General features: G+C 39.5%; 2 protein-coding genes across 8 annotated transcripts in view; one reads left to right on the plus strand and one right to left on the minus strand.

Moving 5' to 3' along the window:
- The window catches only part of SULF2 (sulfatase 2), a 162,403-nt gene extending 149,427 nt beyond the window's left edge, over nt 1-12,976 (plus strand). For all 3 annotated transcript variants that reach the window (XM_089513881.1, XM_089513882.1, XM_089513883.1), the window contains exons 15-21: nt 1,153-1,212; nt 3,610-3,779; nt 5,048-5,190; nt 7,735-7,858; nt 9,310-9,340; nt 9,638-9,694; nt 10,525-12,976. In XM_089513881.1, coding sequence (XP_089370007.1) covers nt 1,153-1,212; nt 3,610-3,779; nt 5,048-5,190; nt 7,735-7,858; nt 9,310-9,340; nt 9,638-9,694; nt 10,525-10,555 — 616 coding nt within the window. In that variant the 3' untranslated portion in view covers nt 10,556-12,976. The remainder of the gene's footprint in view (nt 1-1,152; nt 1,213-3,609; nt 3,780-5,047; nt 5,191-7,734; nt 7,859-9,309; nt 9,341-9,637; nt 9,695-10,524) is intronic.
- NCOA3 (nuclear receptor coactivator 3) overlaps nt 12,264-19,929 on the minus strand; it is a 186,067-nt gene continuing 178,401 nt past the window's right edge. For all 5 annotated transcript variants that reach the window (XM_089513877.1, XM_089513879.1, XM_089513880.1 and 2 more), the window contains 2 exons: nt 17,999-18,140; nt 12,264-15,439 (listed from right to left, as the gene is read on the minus strand). In XM_089513877.1, coding sequence (XP_089370003.1) covers nt 15,428-15,439; nt 17,999-18,140 — 154 coding nt within the window. In that variant the 3' untranslated portion in view covers nt 12,264-15,427. The remainder of the gene's footprint in view (nt 15,440-17,998; nt 18,141-19,929) is intronic.

Raw genomic sequence — 19,929 nt, forward strand, 5'->3', positions numbered from 1 at the left:
GACCATTCCCTCCTTTATAATGTATTAAAAGACTAAGCCTAGTTATCACAAGCAACATATGAGATAATAAACCTGTGCCAATATTGTCTGATTCCAGACTGTAGATAGTCTTCATTGATTGTATCTTCCTCATCTGGAACTAACATCAGACAAATCCCTGTATAAAGAAGACTAGCTATGTTCTTTCTCCCTAACATGTTCTCAGTTCCTAGGAGATCCTACCTGACATCTGAAGTGATAACCCAGAAGCAGGTTTACTTCCTCTTAAACTGTTTCTACAAACCAGCCTAGTTACAGTAATTCTTACTGTTGTAGTGCTTGTTGCATCTCCTCTTTCTTTCAGAACTTAGAAGAGCTACTTCTTTAAACAGAAACTTTTAGAATTCCACATTTACTGTACTGTACTGGGAGATCTTAGTTGTAATCCAGAAAGTAATATTTCTCAGCTCTTCCCCTTTTATTGCAAGGAAACAAAAATCAGGCAATGAAAAGGAGCTTAGGGAGGGACACAGGTCCAAATATATTTTAGAACATTTATACATAGATACAAACATAAGGGGGGAAGTACAAACCATTTTAGATGGTGCAACTATCCCTATCCTGTTGCTCTTTCCAATACTTCAGCTATTGTTTGGTTTTATTTTGGAGTTTCTGAAGTTTATCGCATGGGCCCTGAAATGGACCTGTTGCATTCCAAAACAGGGGTGCACACGGAATGAGATGGGGCTAGGAACGCATCTTACTGCACAAGAGAATGCCGCCACTGCCGCTGGGTGTTCCAATCACATCCTACTTCCGTTCCAGAGGACGCGATTTCTGAGAACTGTTCCAAAGCATTCTCAGAGATCGCGCCCTCTGGAACAGATGTAGGACGCGATTGGAATGCCTGGCAGCAGTGGCAACAACAGGATTCCCTTGTGCAGTAAGATGCATTCCTAGCCCTATCCCATTCCGTATGCGCTCGTGCACACACCTGTTTTGGAACGCAACGGGCCTGTTTCAGGGCCTGTGCGATAAACTTCAGTTTATTTTACAATAGTGTGTTTGTTGCTTTCATATGCTGTCTAGGGCTTTGGAGAGAACCAGAATGAAAGAAGTATAAATGGAGAAGATGTGTTTGCTAATTTTACATTTGCTATGTTTGTTTTACAGCTTCCATGCTAAACATAAAGGCAAACTGAGGCACAAAGGATCTGGTCTCCATCCTTTTAAGTATGTACAAACTAACATTAAATTTGCTTTTATGGTAGACTTACTAACCAAAATATAATCAGAAAAAATTAAGACAGTATCTGAATGTTCAGATGCTGATCACATCTGATACAAGATCCTGGTTGATGAGTGTATCTGAAATGCCACATACACATTTAAAGTTTCAGAGTTACTACAGGAGAAGCTATGGCAATTGCACAGAGTGAAAAGGTACAGTGGTGACGGAATTTTGGATTGTAGCACAGTGTGGTGTATTGGCTTGAGCATTGGATTATGACGCTGAAGACCAGGGTTCAAATCCCTGCTCAGCTATGGAAATCTACTGGGTGACTTTACGCAACTCAAAGTCTCTCAGTTACAGAAGAAAGCAAAGGCAACCCCCCCCCCACACACACACACACACACAAACCTTCTGAACAATGTTGCCAAGAAAATAAGTTCACCAAAAGGACTTGAAGGCACATAATGACAAAAAGCATTTCAGTGTACAGGAAGATTGTGATATCTTTCCAGGCTAGGCCTTTTAATGGGAGAAGAGTATTAAATTGTGACCAGAGTTTGGAGATATAACTTTTCAGTATCACAACAGCCAGAATTCCTCAGCTTGCAAGTCTAAGCTCTTCAGTTCGACGCACTCTTGACATAAGCGACGCACAGCGACGTGCGGATGCTGCATGTCGCTTACATCAAAATGGTGGCACCATTACTACACCGCCATGCCTTGCTAGGGTTAGGTACCATGCAGTTGCTGCGCAGTCCCTAACCTAGTATCAGCGCCAGCACAGTGCATTCGGTCTGTCTGTTCTGAGCCTGTTTCTATGATTTCATTTTATTTGTTGTGCTATAAAATAGTTTCAAGCCCCCCCCCCCCACTGGAAGGAATAATTGATGCTTTAAAAAAACACAAATGGGTGAGATTCTACATTATTAACCTTTATTTATGAAGCGCTGTAAATTTACACAGCGCTGTACATACAATCTTTTAGTTAGACGATTCCCTGCCCTCGGGCTTACAATCTAAAAAGACATGACACAGAAGGAGAAGGGAGTGGTGGAGGGAAAGGGTAAGAGATGCAGGTAGAGTATAATGATTTGTCTGTGCAGTTCTACATCCTGCTAGACCAGCAGTTTTCAACCTGTGCTCCGTGGACCCCTTAGGGCTCTGTAAGCCAAAAAGGTTGGGAACCCCTGCCCTTGTTTTAAACCATCAGACCACATTCCAATGGCGATTTACTGGCTGGGAGAAAAACTAAAGGCACCTAGCAGCATCCAGCTGCAGTTCCACAATCAAAAGCTGATATCACACCCTGGCTGTTGAGCAACTGGCTGGGGATCGGGGAGGGGAGGAAATCAGCTTCTAGATGTTGCCCAGGTGCCTCTCACTGTTTCCCCCTCCCCCAAGACAATAAATGGCCATGGCAGCAGTACTTGAAAGCTGCCTTCTGTTGTATATGGAGATGTTGAACAAGAAGTTATTGAGTACCTCTGCCTACAATGTCCAACAAAGAACATACATTCATGTAATCCCAAATTACATGCACACATGTCACCAAGAGGATTCCAGCCAGTTTCTCATTTTAAAGTCTCTGGGACATAATCCTTGTTGAACTTGGCAAAATCCTCAAGACTTGTAATTGCTTCATTTTTGTATATCATCCATTATTATGTGCCTTCAAACCCTTATTGACTTATGGAATCTATCACAAGGTTTTCTTGGCAACATTGTTTAGAAGGGGCTTGCCCAAGTGTGGTCGAGAGAGTGTGACTTGCCTAAGGTCACCCAGTCTGTTTCCATGGCTGAACGTGGATTTAAACCCTGATCTCCCAGTATTCTAGTCCAACACTCAAACCACTACACCATACATCCTGTGTTGCAATTGCTGTAAGATAAGACGTTTGGCCTTGCAATTGCTTTGTATTCCAATATAATAATGTTGCCCCAGTGTCATGACTGTTCTGTCATGCCAATTAGTGGGACACTTCAGGATAATATTACCAGCCCCCTTCCACCAGTGAGCTATGGTGTGAGGAAAAGAACCCCCAGGGACTGCAAATCTTTGTTGTACCACTGTACACTAATAGGAGGGAGCTAGTCAAATCATCCTGCTGCACTCCACTTGCCGGCTTCATAGTACCCTGTCATTTGGGATGGCTGACAGGCTTTTAAGGTGAGTTTCAGGGTTGGGCCTATAGATTGACCATAGCTACAACATTGTAGGTATGCCTCTGATGTTCAGCATCACAGCCATTACTTTTCTGCACCACAATCTCCCAGCCACCATAGGTAACCTTTTCAAATGTAGTATAAAAGCTAACACTCTAAATCTAGAAACCTTACATTTGTTACTAATTTGTGCAGCAGGCCATAAAAGTTGCTCCCTTGTCTTCGTGTTGCAGGAAAACCCTGCAAGAGAAGGATAAATTGTGGCTCCTCCGAGAACAGAGGCGAAAGAAGAAGCTGCGGAAACTGCTCAAGAGGATCAAAAACAATGACACATGTAGTATGCCAGGCCTGACGTGCTTCACACATGACAACCAGCATTGGCAAACTGCTCCTTTGTGGACATGTAAGAATCGCCATCATTTCATCTTGGAATGCAAGATCAGGTTGTTGCATACTCAAGTCACTAGGGGGCACGAGTGTATGCCTTCTTCCTGCACAGCAAGGAAGCTATTGTCCTTGCTAAATAAAAGCAAGTTGCCTCTGAGTTGTGCCATCTCCTTACAGAACTGCCAGACTAAATTATCTTTTCCTATATTCTTATTGAAATACACTCTTTGAATTCTGGGTTCTTTTCTGACCTGATAAGAATTCTGTGTTTCAGCATATAAAAATGCCCCATGCCCAAAATAGTGTTTTGTGTGCACAGAATCATGTCTATTGCATCCAAATAACCAGAACCAGACAAGACCAGTTGGAATGTTTTACAAAGTCAAATAAAATTAAGATAAAATAGAATTTTCTGACTCCATTGAATATGTGCCAATGAAATAATTTTTTGTTTCGCTAAACTTGCTGGCAACCAGACCATGGCACTCCTGCTTGAGTGCTTCATGGTTTACTGGAAAATGCCATTGTTATTAATTATTATTACTATTATTGTCCCAGTTTTACACTGTATGGGATTTTTAAAAGAAGTATCCCAAGGCAAACATCAGATTTCTTGGGGCTTTGTTTCGGGTTGGTTGGTTGGTTGGTTGGGTTCAAGAGAAACAAAACTGCATGGTAGGTAGATGTAATTTGGGAACATAGGCCTAAATCCTCTTAGTGCTTCCATCAATAGTAGGTCCATTGAATCAGTGGCATTTACATAATGGCATAGCTGTTGGCTCATTGTTCAACAGTTGATTCATTGGATCTATTCTAATTCAGATTACCATAACTGTTCAGGTGATGCAATTCTGTGTGGGTCTGGTTTTTTGTATATTCTGTCACAAAATGTTCTAGGGGTCCTAAAATGGCTTGCTCTGGTGTAATGAGTTCAAGGGTTTGACATTTCTTTGAGTATGGAGGCTCCAAGCTATAAAGTGCTTTGAAGGTCAACACTTTGAAATGAGTATAGCATTAAGTAGCCATTCAAGGATTTGCTCTGCTTTGGAGGCTGCTACAGAGACACACAGCTTTTTTTTTAATTAATTTTATTGATTTTATTTTTCATTAAAAGCAACTGGGTTAGTAGAATCGTTTAAGTATTGTAACTATCTGTCTGAAACAATTGTGTTGTAGCCAGGGGTAATAATGCTTGATAAATTGGATTTAATGACATGCTACTTTATTATACTAGCATTTAAAGACATTTTACAACTTTAACTATTGTAAGCCTTTTATTTATAGTGGGTCCTTTTTGTGCCTGTACCAGCGCAAACAACAACACATACTGGTGCATGAGGACAATCAATGAGACACACAACTTCCTGTTCTGCGAATTTGCTACTGGCTTCCTGGAATACTTTGATCTCAACACTGATCCTTACCAGGTAAGCTATGAAAAGTATGGGGCTGTAACTTTTGCAGAAAGTGTAAACAGTTGTAAAAGTTCAGCCTTTCATGACACAAATGAGATAAACTGAAAGCTGCATGAATTGTGTCTCCTGCAATATAGCAGGTTTTCTTGATGGTCATTTCCAAAGCAGCAGCCATGCTTGAGCAGCTAATTTTGCAGTAGAACAAAGATTCTGCTCATGTTTGCCAGGGTAAATTTCATTGTGTATACCCAATGACATCAAAAATCCATCAAACAGTGATACTGCGCCAGCCAAAATGCAAAATATACATGCTGCAAACTTTTGAAAGTCCACTAGCTTCTTCATCAGGCAAGGTGTTAAAAACCATACAGCAGATAAAAATTGAAGATGTTAGTCATAGGTCCACATTTTGCTGTTTTTGTTCTCAGTTCAGATGGTATGCCGGGGTATTACTTGAGGGCTGGCACCTCCTCCTTCTGGCCATGTGGTTACTGGGAGATTCTCAAAGTCCAGAAAATTTAGTAAGAAACCTAAGGCCAGCATCTTATTGGGGACATATGTAATTGTAACTGGTGTTATACCCACACACATACTTTTTTGGATCTTCTGGAAGGAGATATCCCGTATTTTATCCTGCAGAGCTCTCACTCCAGGGTGCGACAACAAAAGGGAGGCTCCTGGGTGAAATTCCCTCTCCTCATTCATTGACTGAATGTGAGGATGCACTCACTCATTCTAGCTCCTATTTGAAGCGGGAGCTGCTCCTTCATCTGGCTTCAGGAGAAGCCAAAATGAGCCTTGATACATCCCCTCCCCAAAAACTTAAGAAATGGCTGGAGAGGCATTTGTTCACATTGTGGGGAGGGAGGGCCAGGTGGGAAATAGCCAGGTAGAAGGAACAGTTTCCACTGCCTCCTGCAATTACACTGCAAAAGATTTATGCTCCACCAGCCTCATGTAGGATCTCAGCCTCATTCTTCAAATCATATTCTGTAAGTACCCATAAGAGCACCACTCACAAGCAGGCTTAGAGGTACTCTTCAGATTTGAAGAAGTTCAGCAACAATTAGGACAACTAAAATATTTCTAGCAGGGCAGTTGCCATCTCCAATAGGCCACTGAAAACTGAACATGCTTGGACTGGTTGGGTTAAGCAGAAAGCCACTGCATACTTACCCATGGTGGGGAGAAGGGAGGGATGGGACGGATTTATGGAGTTGTAAAAAGGAGGACCTCATGCTGGAACTGCTGCTTATGGGTGTTCTGGTCCCCAGCCTCTTGGGAAATAAGCAGTGGAGAACAGTGATCAGCCTACAACTCCATGTCATATTTGGGGAGAGATGCTTCCACTTTATAGTCATGTAAAGCATGGCAAAGACCATTCAAGAAAACCTGTACTACTCTAAACATAACAAAGAGGTGTTGGTGGGGTGGGGTGGGATGGGGGTTAGTAGGCAACACCATCTTTCATCTGTCACTGCTGATGCCTCTGATGAAGCAGATTGCTTTCTATGAGGGGCCCAATCCAAAGGAGACAAGCCCTCTACCTTCTGTTTCTCCTAAGAGGCCTCCATATTTATCTGGACAGGAAAGAGTGAAGAAGCAGTGAATGCAGGTGTGTTTGCTCAGTGACACTTTCCCTTTGAGACAAGGGCAGTGGGAATCTACATGCCAGTATCCTCTTCCCAGAGGAAAAATGACACTGACAGCACCTCCAGCTGCCATCTCTCTCTTTGCCTATATTTTTTTCTGCCCAGAAACAGGCTTGCAGGTGTTGCTTGAATACTTCAAGGGATGGGTGTACATTTCTTTGAAACAGATGTGCATTGCTTGATTGAGAAGTCAAGAAATTTGTGCTGTCTTGCTCAACAATTGTATCCCTGATACAAAGCTGTACCTAAGGGATTCTTCCCATATAGCTGCTTTTAGGACTTTTCATGAGTTTGCAGCATTCTCTTCCTGAACAAAACTCTCAGCATGGCATATTTGACTTAAATGCCCCAGGCTGTAGGAAGAAAGTAACAGGTTTTGTTTTAAGATGTGTAGGGTGTATTTAAACCCTGCCTGCAATCCGTCTCTAGAAAGAAAATTTAGCTGGGTAGCTAGGCAGTTTCCAAATTAAACATGGCACAAGTCAATTCCTTTTGTTATTTTTTTCCCAGTGGAGAAAAAGAAAAGGGGGTTTAATTCTCATGAGATGGTTGAGAATTTCTCCTTGAACATAATGTCCTTAAATATATTTGTTTTGACTAAAGATGACTTTATATACAGTAGTATGTAGTTATTTAGTGCTTATTTCATTAGTTCTTGCAAGCAGTCCAGCGACAGACATGTTTTAATCACCTTTTGTAGAACTCCATTACAAAAATAATTAGCTTCAGTATACCAGCAAATAACTTTCTAATTTTTTGGAGAATGTAAGTGTAACTTCAGAGATAGTATTCAGAGCCTTGCACTGTCACAGCATGTGGCATACGTAACAATAAATATCTTGGTGAGAATTCATAGTAGACCATTTATCTTGTCCACTGAATAAATCAAAACTTATTTTTGCAGCTAGTTAATGCAGTGAACACATTAGACAGAGATGTTCTCAATCAACTACATGTGCAGCTCATGGAACTGAGAAGCTGTAAAGGATATAAGCAATGCAATCCCAGGACTCGGAACATGGAGCTGGGTAAGGCATCTCTTAATTTGCTTTTGCCACAGGAAACAGTTTGTTAACTATGGCCTGTTACAGACAGTCAAAATAAAGCTGCTTCGAGTCACAGTGGAGGTATGGTGTTTCAATGATGCATGAGTCCTAAGAGTCCAGACTGGAGCGCGGCTTTGGTGCGACTTCTGGACTCTTAGGACGCATGCATCATTGAAACACCACACCTCCACTGTGACTCGAAGCAGCTTTATTTTGACTGTCTGTAACAGGCCAAAGATGACCTTATTGCAAAGGTTTGGTAGGTGAATCATGAAGTGCCTTAAGCAAGAAAAGTGGGCAAGTGTTCACCGATTTTAGAAATATCTTCTTACATAATTTGCCGCTGAGAAAATCAAAAGTAGAAACTTCTCTGAATGAATTCTGTCAGTCCACTGGAAGAGGTTATGGGAGAGAAGGAAGTTCACAAATGATAAATCATTCCCTCTGCCCAATTTTTCCATGTGCCACAAGAGGCAACATAGGGAATAACTCAACAGCCGTAATACAAAAGGAGCAGTTGATATGTTTGTCAATAATAGTGTGTCTGTAGTGAAAAACAGCTGAGTAGGGAAAAATCCAAGGAATTGAACTTACATAATCATTCACTTACCAAGGTCCCATTGATTCACTGGATCTACTTTCTTTGACACTAAACTGGATTCAGGCATTTGCTGTGTCTCAGACAAACTGCCTTTTATGAAGCTAATGCAGCAACTGGAGTGAGAAAATGCCACTGTAAAATAGCGAGTTTGTCTTTTACCCCCACCCCATGTTGCCAAGGGAATGCAGTCTCATTCTTCATTCAGTGGTTATGATTGCATGACATACAAAAGAATAATGATTTGAGTTAACCATGGTTTGGTATATTAAGCCATGAATAAAAAAATGGATGGCCATACAAACTGTGGCTTGCTTTTTCAGTTTCTGATTAATTTCTCTCCTGCCTCTTTTGTTAGGTCCTGTTTCAGAGTAGGCAGTTAGGGAAAAGACGCCAGGAACAAACCACAACGCAGATTTAGACATTCTTGCAAGCCATGCTTTAAACAGGTCATTTCATATTGTCATTTGCAGTTGGATAACTAATCACAGCTTGTTGACAGAAGTGAGTTCACAAATCACAAGACCAGATTTTTTTTTTATAAAGTACATCCAGGCTTGCCTATCACATGGGAACATGGTCAGTGTATGAAGAGTGTGTGAATTTTAATTTGCAGTGGATTGTCTTATTTCAGCTTCTTCGTACTTTTCAGGTGGAATGGTTTGTCTCCTCAAAACTCTGTGTGTGGAACCTGTCATAGAAAGCCATTTGTTTACAGTTAGGTGTCTCCTTTTCCCATTCCAGACAGTGCCTTAACAAAATGGTGTTGTTGGGAGGGGGTTGTTGTTGTTCTGCTGTCATTGCTGGATAATGAGTATTATTTCCCTCCATTTAGGCCTTAAAGATGGAAGCTATGAGCAATACAGGTACAATTTAAACTACAACTATTCTTAAAATTTAAATGCTCCTTCTATTAAGTATCTTCATATTTGAGAACTGCATTAGGGAGGAGATAGGCAGGAAGAGCTAAGTTGTGGAGCAAAATTAGAATATGGTGGGTCACTTAATAAATCACCATTCTCTGCATCACTGTTAGCTTTGTTTTATTTTTTGTAGCATATATGTCATGCTAAATTCATTTTGCTTTCTTTTACTGTGCTGTAGCACTGGCGGTTTTCTCAGCGATAGCTAACTCTTTTCTTCTTTTATGGCTCAAATATTAGGCAGTTTCAGCGTCGAAAGTGGCCAGAAATGAAGAGGCCTTCATCTTCCAAATCATTGTGAGTTGGGAGTCCATCCTTGCAAAAATAACTTGCCTTAACTTTCTTACTCTCTCTCTTTGTTTTTGCATGCACTGCATATTCATAACTTCATCTATTATCATTCTTAAAACATCTACCTCATAGTGATTTGTCTGGGAAATGGATCTAATCTAACAAAGTCACATTTTCTATTTGAGGTTATATTGCTGAGTGAGTCTGCATCTTTAAGCAGGGCCCAAAGAGTTAGAAACACAACATTGTTATTGTGGATATTTCTCATCAGTTTTAGGAAGTTGACATATAGTAATTTATTGTGTCAATGTAGCTATCAATAGTGTAGGTGGAGTGCATTTGTACAGAGAAATGTGTAAATCTGCCTGTTCTGCTAATCCAAACAAAAAGTTGCAGTCCAGTTCCAAAATCTAAAGTGTTGCTGGTTTAACCATACTAAACTGAGAAAAAGTTTTGAAAGAAGACAAGCAGTCCATTACAGAAAATCAAAATTCTGGGTTGAGCCTATGCATTTTATTGTATAATATTTTCACTTTTTAAAAAAGGCATTGTGAAAATTGGGATCATTTAAACAACCTGTAGTAATTACAATAAAATTAATATGAAAGGTGGCAATTTCTATCCTGAGGTACTTCATTATTTATGAAGTCGGGTTTCACATGAAATTTTAGTTGCAGCTGGCTGTGAAGAAATGTATCTTTTGCTTGTACCACATGCAATTGAGAGCTCTTTCCTTTCACTTGCATGACCATGCAAACAAAATAGGTTTGTTTCACTGCCCATTCTACTGCAGAGTGAAATAATGAAGTACTGTATGTGTTCTTTCTGTTTTACAGAGGACAACTTTGGGAAGGCTGGGAAGGCTAAATTCCTGCAATTGCTGGACCTCAATGAGGATATAAACTGGCCAGAACTTGAATCCTTGTACAGACTTAATGAAAGTGTGTATGATTTCCGATCAAATTATAATGTTAGCCTGGAGGACTGGATGAACTTTGAAGCTAAGGTAGATAGGGTTTTTGCACTGTTATGCAATCAGAATAGACACAGCGATCGTCTGGGGACTACTGTCATAGAGAATATGTATCCTTTCTTGAAGCCTACCAGTTTACCTGCTTTTGCTTTGGATTATACCTCACTTGCTTCACAATCTGTTTTAATTCCACCAGTCACTGCAGCTACTATTCCAAGAGAGAACGAAGCCAAAACCAAGGCTGACCTAAGGCACTTGGAACCCTAAAGGGCAAATGCACACAAAATCATTTCAGTGGAAGCCAGTTTATAGCTCTTCTGTGACTTCACCTCCAACTCCCAACTTCAAGTGACATTAGAAGGGCATCATATGAAAACACAAATCTGGATTGTTATTTTTCCTAATGGTATAGGCACATCAGCATTGCTAGAAAGTGGTAAAAAAACCAGCTACTGATCTCAAGAGGATATTCCTAAGTGGGTGCACATAAAAAGTCTTCAGGTGTTCATCTATCACAGAAGCCAATTTAGCTCATAGTTTACACATCTACCTTCAGGCCAACAGGAGAAAATATATCTTCACTCAGAGAAACCAGCTTTCCAGCATGGTACTGTAAATATTCAGTGTCCTGTTTCAAAAGAATCAAGTCCAAAAGAATTTTGTTACTTAAAGTGTTGGCATGCCCCAGTACCATTTCTGAAAACTCACCTCATTGCATAATAAAGTTTAAAAATTTACCCATTTTTAAAAGCACTGCAAATTAAAAGCAGTTTCTGTATGTCTTGAATTTTAACAAAGTTGGATTTGTATTAAGTCTTTGTGATTATATTGTATGTCCAAAAACCAAAATTACTACTATAAAAGAAAGCACTTGTTTACTTTTATATGTGAGTTTGTTTTTTAAAGGCATTAATAATTAGTTTGTACTAACATACAAGGAATGTATCCCCTCCCTTGGTTTTTGGCCAGAAATGCTTCCCCATTCCCTGCAGATGATCTGATGTGCATAACAGTTACCCCATGGACAAGTGTGTGTGTCTTACAGGTTTACCTTGTCAGTTGTCAGTGTAGTGGCTAAATGAGAAATATGCATACTTAAACCCAAGCATGGATCAAGCAGGAATTTGGAAGGAGTAACTAATCAACTGGATACGTTGGGCTTTCTCTTAATATTCTCTTCTTCAATGACCATCTCAATAAGCAAACTGGAAACAAGGTTAAATATTTCTTCTTCTTACAAGAAGTTCCACATCTATGCGGCTTTTTCCTTCCCCAATATTGTCCACTATTTTTAAACTAAATACTGAAGTGATAAATGCCAACTGTATTGTTATGTGGGATAAAACAGTTTTGTGTTATGGAACAGGTTAATTGTTTCCTAAATTAATTACAACAGATTGCATTTCAGTCACCAAAAATCCGTATTAGAATTGCTAGAGGTGGAAAACTGTAAGGTTAATTTCTTTTTCCAAGATAGAACTAAGTTGGAGGGGTAAAAATGTAAATGTATCTCAATGCCAAAGGAGCACAAAGAGGGAGGAGGGGGGATCTCATATTAATCTGTTTGATAACTGAGGAGCCAAGTAAGCCACAAAGCTTCAGTTTCAAATAGAAACCTTTATTTACATTATTAACATCCAAACAAAACAAAAAAGCCCAGAAAAAAGACCATATGACCAACCCTTTTTTAATGTCAGCCCACACGGAGGGCTTTTTGTGATGTACAGATCAATTATTACAAGCAATATTCAATGTAAACTAACTTTAGAATCAATTTTCAATACTGTATGCCTTTCTCCTGAGATATTAGGAAATATTGCTCTCAGTTGAATGGTTTCATAATTGCTGCATTGCTGTCACATGACAGTCTGCTACTAAATTCTGTGTGCTAATTTGTGCAACATTCAAATGGTTTGTTATAGCTGAAAAATTGTTTACTAAAGTAAAAGCACAAAGATAGAAAATGTTTATACATCATGACACATAAATGTGTTCACAAGTTTGTATGATGTGGTAAGAATAAACTTATTACAAAGACAATGAGTTCAGAAGGCACCAATACCAAACTAAGCTTATTGTCACATTCAGCCATGTTTGATGCACCATTTGGCTCGTCCACATACCATATGATCGACAGTCCGGTTACTAGAGAGATTGCACTGCAACTGAGTTATATTTTATATATTTTGATTCCAGATACGATCATTTCAATCACCAGTGCTTACAGTATTCTCAACAAAGCCAATTCAAACTACTAGTCACAATTTTTAAACAGTGTGGTCAATTTTCATTCAAGTTTCAACTCTCTTTGGAATCGGTAAAATGTAGCAACTGGGGAAAATATAATGGAGAAGATCAACCAGTGAACAGCAGGTACCACAACACTTCAACAATGCAAAGTCACTCAAAATGAAAAAGAAACAGCAACACATATTTTAACATTTCTCCAGAGCAACCAGAGCTTATAGGTGTCATGATTATTGTCAACATATATAAAAGTTAAAACAATGTCTTGTCTTAAATATCTTACCCATGATGTTGCCCTGTAAGGTGACTTCTGAAAAGTTTAAAAATATTTTCTCTTTCTTTAATGATAAGGGAAGAAAATACCTAGATAAATGCCCCAATTGAGAGGCATCACATATTCACAAAAAAATTGATGTGTATGTGTGCAAGATATTTCCTTACTGACTTTAATGTTGGGATCAATTACACGTCAGATACACATGTGGAGTATGTATTCAAAACAGGTTATCATTTAAAAGTCCTTGAAGAATATGTAACCTACATACAAAAAGATACTTAAAAGAAATTAAAGGACAAGGAATTTCTTGGAAACATGAGCACAACAGATCACATACAGAATTCTGGGTCACAGCCCAAATATTTGAAGTACAACTTTACTGAAGTTAAATACAATAGCTGAGTGGATTACATAAAACAGGCAATATTAAAACCTGTGCTCAGATAGTAGCAGCTTTGCAGAGAGAATAACACAACTCCTGCACTAAATAATTCTGTCCTTACAATAGAACTGCAAGCTTCTGCAAAACGAAGCTAAACCTCCATTATGAATCAAATAACCAAAATCACCAATTTATATATTGAAGAGCAACTAGACTGAATCTGCAATGGAAACAGGAAAATAGCAAATACCACACTGCTTTTAGACATTTTGGCCTGCCTTTCAACTGAAAGATCCTGTTCTGAATCACTAGAATTTATGGGGATGAAGACAGGAATCAATATATCTTCATTTGTATGACAGAAATTTATGGGGATTCTGACCTCTCAACTGTAAAATATAAAATGAACAAAACTGCTTAGAAAATAAATACATTTTTACCAGTATGGCAATTAAATGGGATACATTAATTGCCGCAAATAACTTTTTGATATTTATGTATCATCGGATGTGCTCCCTGATGATAGAAGACATTTAACACACACACAAAACACTGAGGCTTCATTAAAAGTTAACCAGATGTCATAGAGCAGAGGCCCTTTTGTTGAAAAGAGAGATTATATTAAAAATTCCACAACTGTTATGACAGCTAAAAAGAGCCTTTTTGTCATCAAATTGCTCTCTATAAGAAAAAGTAACAAAGTGCACACTTAAGGTGTAGAGAAAATATTAAAAGACCACTAAAATACAAACAAAGTCTTTTTAAAAGCCAGTACATAAAAGTCTAAATAAATTGTAAGAAACCAATGAAAAGAGGATAAGGGCCAAAGTTACCCAACTCCAAAACCATTTAAATTAAAAAAAAATCTATTTGGACAACTTTGACTAAACTGAGTTTACAGACATTATCTTTGTTAAATATTTAGCTTCACAAACTCTTCAAAAATGAGTTAGAGGCCTACAAAAGTCATATATATATAATACAACATCTTAAGATCGTACTTACAAAATTATTCACAAGAATTTCTCCAAATTGCAATGCCTCGCCTTGACTTTTATGAATTTTAATTTAAAAAGTATGATTATTGCTCAAATTTTCATAACAGAAAGTCACTATGTAATAATTTAAATAGATCTTGAAAGGGGGCATGAATTTGATTATTTTTATATCCATTGATTCTTTATTAAAGGTATTGCATTGACCCGCTCGTACAGCATTTTATAAAGTGCACAAAGCTGCACATCAACATGGAAATCTTTATCATGATTATAGTATTTAATCTCCCCATAACCCTTTGGTATCAAAGAGCATGAGTTGGAGGGTGTGGCAGCTCTTTTGTATTGCCACTTGAAAATCAGCATCCAGCATCTGGAAGCAAGATTAACAGCAGCATGAATGTTCAGCATTCTAATCTGTTTTATGAATGAAGGCCAGGAATTACATTCTGTCAGAGGCTCTAGTACTCAAGACTATTGTCAAGGTTACTTCAGGCACTTTGGTCTGCCTGTAGTTAAGGGCTTTGGATAGCTACAGTAAACAGAAGCGGTGTACAAGAGTCTACCCATTACATTTACTCCAATGCCATACCAAAATCATGCTGCTAGAGGCAGAGTGCCAAAATAATATCTGACCTTGGTTTTCATTTAACACTAGAAAGTGATATTTTGCTTCTACCCCACCTTTTCCCTGCCACCAAAATAGTCCATCATTTATTAAGTCACTTAGGACATCTTCATAGAAAAAGAAGTAGCATTTCCATAAAGCCAGAAGATGTTGCCATGAAGTTCATGTGAACTTTTCTGTAATACTTGTGTTTGCCATATATTACATCTGTCTACTGGGAGATAACAGTTGGAAGTGTCAGCAGTATTTCTGCAGCAAAAAAACAAGAACAAGAAGTGTAAGAGATACATTTTTTTAAATGAAACAAAATGTATGCTGCAGTTCTGAAGGCTAAGGAGCAGAAGTATAAGTCAGTATTGTACAGCTAATCAATATTTTAGAGAATACAAATTGATTTGAATATAAGAGATAGCAGTATTTCTGTTAATCTGTATCAGCATGCAAAATGATCCTGCAGCACTTTTGAGACAAACAAGGGAAAGGAGTTTGTGTCATAGGTCTACTTTATTATATGCACTGAGTGAAGTGTCTATGGAGACATTTGAATGGATGGAGGGGGTCTCTTTGAATATTAATAGATGTGTTAAACCTGTGGGTATAGTGACAGGGTGACAGGCTCAGTTTTATCAATGGTCATTATGGGGCAAAGGTGGGAGAAAGGAATTTCCATATCTCATAGTCATGATGAGAAACCTGTACTTGGGACAAGAGGTAATTTTTAGAACAGAATATAGAAACAGAATGGTTGCCAACTGGCAAGCGGGTCAGGCAAGGCAACGTATTATTACTCTACTTGTTAAGATTGTATGTAGGAAATACACTAATATCAGGGTTAGACTCAGAAGAATGAAGACTGAAGATGGGAAGAAGGAACATCAACAATTTAAAATATGTGGATGACACCATACGACTAGTGGAAAACATCATGGACTACAAACAATTACTGAGGAAGGTCAAGGAAGAAAGTGCAAAGGCAGGCTTTCTGCTGAACATAAAGAAAACAAAAATAATCTCACAGATAATCTACATAAATTCAATCTAGACAATGAGAGAATTGAAATAGTTAAAGGATTCCTGTATCTTGGATCAAACACTGATAAGAATAGAGACTGCAGTCAAGAAATAAGAAGACTAGGAATAGGAAGGGCAGTGATGAAAGTACAAGATCAGATCCTAAAGGGTAAAGATAACAAATGAGCATTAAAGTTAGAATCATCCATTCCATTTTATTTCCCATCATCATGTATGGATGTAAGAGCTGGACAGTGAAGAAAGTGGATGAGGAGAAAATCAACTCATTTGAGATGTGGTGCTGGAAAAGTGCTGAGAATACTGCAGAAAGCCAAACAGACAGAACAAATGAGTGCTTGAACAGGTCAAGCTTGAATTTTCCCTAGAAGCCAAGAGGATTAAATTTAGGCTAATTTACTTTGGCCACATCATGAGAAGACATGAATCACTGGAAAATACAATAATATTAGGAAAGGTAGAAGACAGCAGAAAGAGAGGAAGACCACATGCCAGATGGATAAATTCTATCAGGGGGATTGTGGGCCCTAATCTACAACACTTAAGCAGAGCAGTGAAGGATAGTGGAGGTTGGAGAGGTTTCATCCATGGGGTCTCCATGTGTCGAGATTGACTTGAGGGCAGCTAACAGGAAAAAGAAGAAGATGAGAGTAGATAAGCATAGTAAGGTAGTTCCTAGAATGTTGTGTGATGTTGGCTGGGGACCAGAAAAGAGAAGTGATTAATTGGGCAGACAGTCAAATTGGGGCTGAGATGTTAAGTAGTATTAGAATATGTGTAGTGCATCAGGAAAACATTTCTTCATTTTTGTGGGGGTTTTGGGCTTTGATGCTGTGTTCTAGAAGAGTTTATTCTTGATGTTTCACCAGCAGCTGTGGCCAGCCACACTACTGGCAAAATATCAGAAATACACTCTTCTAGATGAACATGGCCTCATAGCCCAAAAAACCCACAAAAACTATGGATGCCAGCCATAAACGTCTTTGACTTAACATAAAACATTTCTTGTTTAATCTACTGTCAATAGACTGGGGTTCATGGATATATCTCAATTTGGCTGTTTCTCCTTCCAATCTCCTTTTCAAAATTTTGCTATTCTGAAGTCCAGGATAGAATGTCCAAGAAGACTGAAGTGTTCTGCAATAGGTTTTTATGTGTTCCCATTCCTAATATATGATTTACATCCATTCTCCAGCAGAATGACTCTTGGTCCAATGTACAGTGATAAGGGGCACTATCAATCACCCAATCACTATACCTGCCTATTTTGAATTTCTATTACTATTTATACACATGCATACTACCCCTCAGTTGGTACAAATGTCTGTCCATAGACACTTCAGTCTAAACATTTGAAGTAGAAGACCCAGTCTACAAAAGCTTATGCAGCTTACGCTACATACATCTCAGCCTCAAAGGTTCTACAAGATCTCTTTGCATACAGATTCCTACAGCACGCAGCTAAACATATATTGTAGTCTTAATTCCAGAATCTCCAAATCACATGGATTCCTTGAATAAACCTACCACAAACCTGGAATGGTCACAGGAAAAAACTGTTCCATACTTGTTACTTCACTTTGTTGTGTAAAATGAATGATAACCTACTAGAGCAAGAGGGAACTGAAAGACAGGAAGAAATAAGAAAAAGTGTGCAGCAAATGACAACTATACAAGCTGAAAAGGCTGAGAATTGTGAATGTTCACATTCAATGACACTTTAAGGGTCTGAGTATGTATTTTAATATCTACTGAAACCTATCTTTATAGCCAACTTACCTGGTCTGGACCCATGGGCATCCCTGACATAGGCATCGCATTAATATTCATTTGCCCAATATGACCACCATTGCTGTTCATGTGCAACATATTATAAGCTGAGGGATTCCCTGGATGGCTGAATTGTTGCTGTGGAAAGGAACTAGAACATACAAAGAAGAAAAAGTCGTTTAAGAAAGGCCCTGATTAATTATCCTAGTTCAAATATTTCCTCAGCAACTAACACCATACAAATATGTTCATGCTTAATAAATATTGCCATTGTATTGTTTATTAAGGACCTAGGTACCTTATTATCCACCTTAAATACGAAATATAAAACCTAACTGTCCATCGTCACCTTTTTTTCCCTTTCTCCTGCACGATTTTTAACACCTTTTGCCTGATGAAGAAGCCAGTGGCGTTTCGAAAGGTTGCAACATGTATATTGTGCAAACTGGTTGGCCCAATAAAGGTATCATTGCTTTGTGGATTTGGGATGTTATTTTATCTCTCACCATCAGTTTGCAATCACTGCCATCACAGTATGTTGAAGGTCATGTTGAAGAAATAAATAAAATCATTTGATAGCTCTACAGACCAGCTTACCAGAAATCTCTATTGCAGTTTAAGTTGCATAAGTTTATGCATACTTAACTACATAGAAGAGCTGGTAAGGAACTCTACTAGTGAACTTCAAAGCTGTACAATGAAACACTTGAAAGAGTGTCCCAATGCACATTGAATTTTACCAGTGCACAATGGCACTCATTACCCAGTATCCCAATGCACATCTATCCTGTTGTGTATCTGGTCCCACTGTGCATTATGTTCCGATACACATCAATCACTTTGCTGGGACCCCTATGTAGTTAATGTCTGAATAAGGACATTGTAAAATTGCAGCCCTCCCTTCAGCCACCATCTGGGAGAGAGAGGCAGGTGAGCTCCAACTGCCTTCCTCGAAGATGACCAGCCCTCCCTTCAGCCACCATCTGGGAGAGAGAGGCAGGTGAGCTCCAACTGCCTTCCTCGAAGAGGGCCAGCCCTCCCTTCAGCCACCATCTGGGAGAGAGAGGCAGGTGAGCTCCAACTGCCTTCCTCAAAGAGGACCAGCCCTCCCTTCAGCCACCATCTGGAAGGGGAGAGAGAGGCAGGCGAGCTCCAACTGCCTTCCTCGAAGAGGACCAGCCCTCCCTTCAGCCACCATCTGGGAGAGAGAGGCAGGTGAGCTCCAACTGCCTTCCTCGAAGATGACCAGCCCTCCCTTCAGCCACCATCTGGGAGAGAGAGGCAGGTGAGCTCCAACTGCCTTCCTCGAAGAGGACCAGCCCTCCCTTCAGCCACCATCTGGGAGAGAGAGGCAGGTGAGCTCCAACTGCCTTCCTCGAAGAGGACCAGCCCTCCCTTCAGCCACCATCTGGGAGAGAGAGGCAGGTGAGCTCCAACTGCCTTCCTCGAAGATGACCAGCCCTCCCTTCAGCCACCATCTGGGAGAGAGAGGCAGGTGAGCTCCAACTGCCTTCCTCGAAGAGGACCAGCCCTCCCTTCAGCCACCATCTGGGAGAGAGAGGCAGGTGAGCTCCACCAGGCCTGCCTGGAAGAAGCAGAGCCCTCCCTCCGGTCCATCTGCCTTGGTCCAGGCCTCAGAGGGAGAGAAGAATGCTGGACCTGATACCCTCCCCCCTCACCATTCCCTTCTCCTTTTGTGTCGTGTCTTTTAGATTGTAAGCCTGCGGGCAGGGAACTGTCTGGTTAAAAATAATAATAAATGTAAGCCGCCCTGAGAGCCATTAGGGCTGAAGGGCGGGATATAAATACCTAAATAAATTAAAAAAATAATAAATAAAACTGCTCAATTCTATTTCCCGCATACATTAAGTCCACTTATGAAGATATAAGTCCCCAAGTGAATTCTAGCTGATATCATTATTTACAATCAAGTGGATCTA

The sequence above is a fragment of the Sceloporus occidentalis genome, unplaced genomic scaffold (genome assembly GCF_023333645.1).
Source record: "Sceloporus occidentalis isolate IW3139 unplaced genomic scaffold, rSceOcc1.0.p SCAF_3, whole genome shotgun sequence".
Classification (NCBI taxonomy): domain Eukaryota; kingdom Metazoa; phylum Chordata; class Lepidosauria; order Squamata; family Phrynosomatidae; genus Sceloporus; species Sceloporus occidentalis.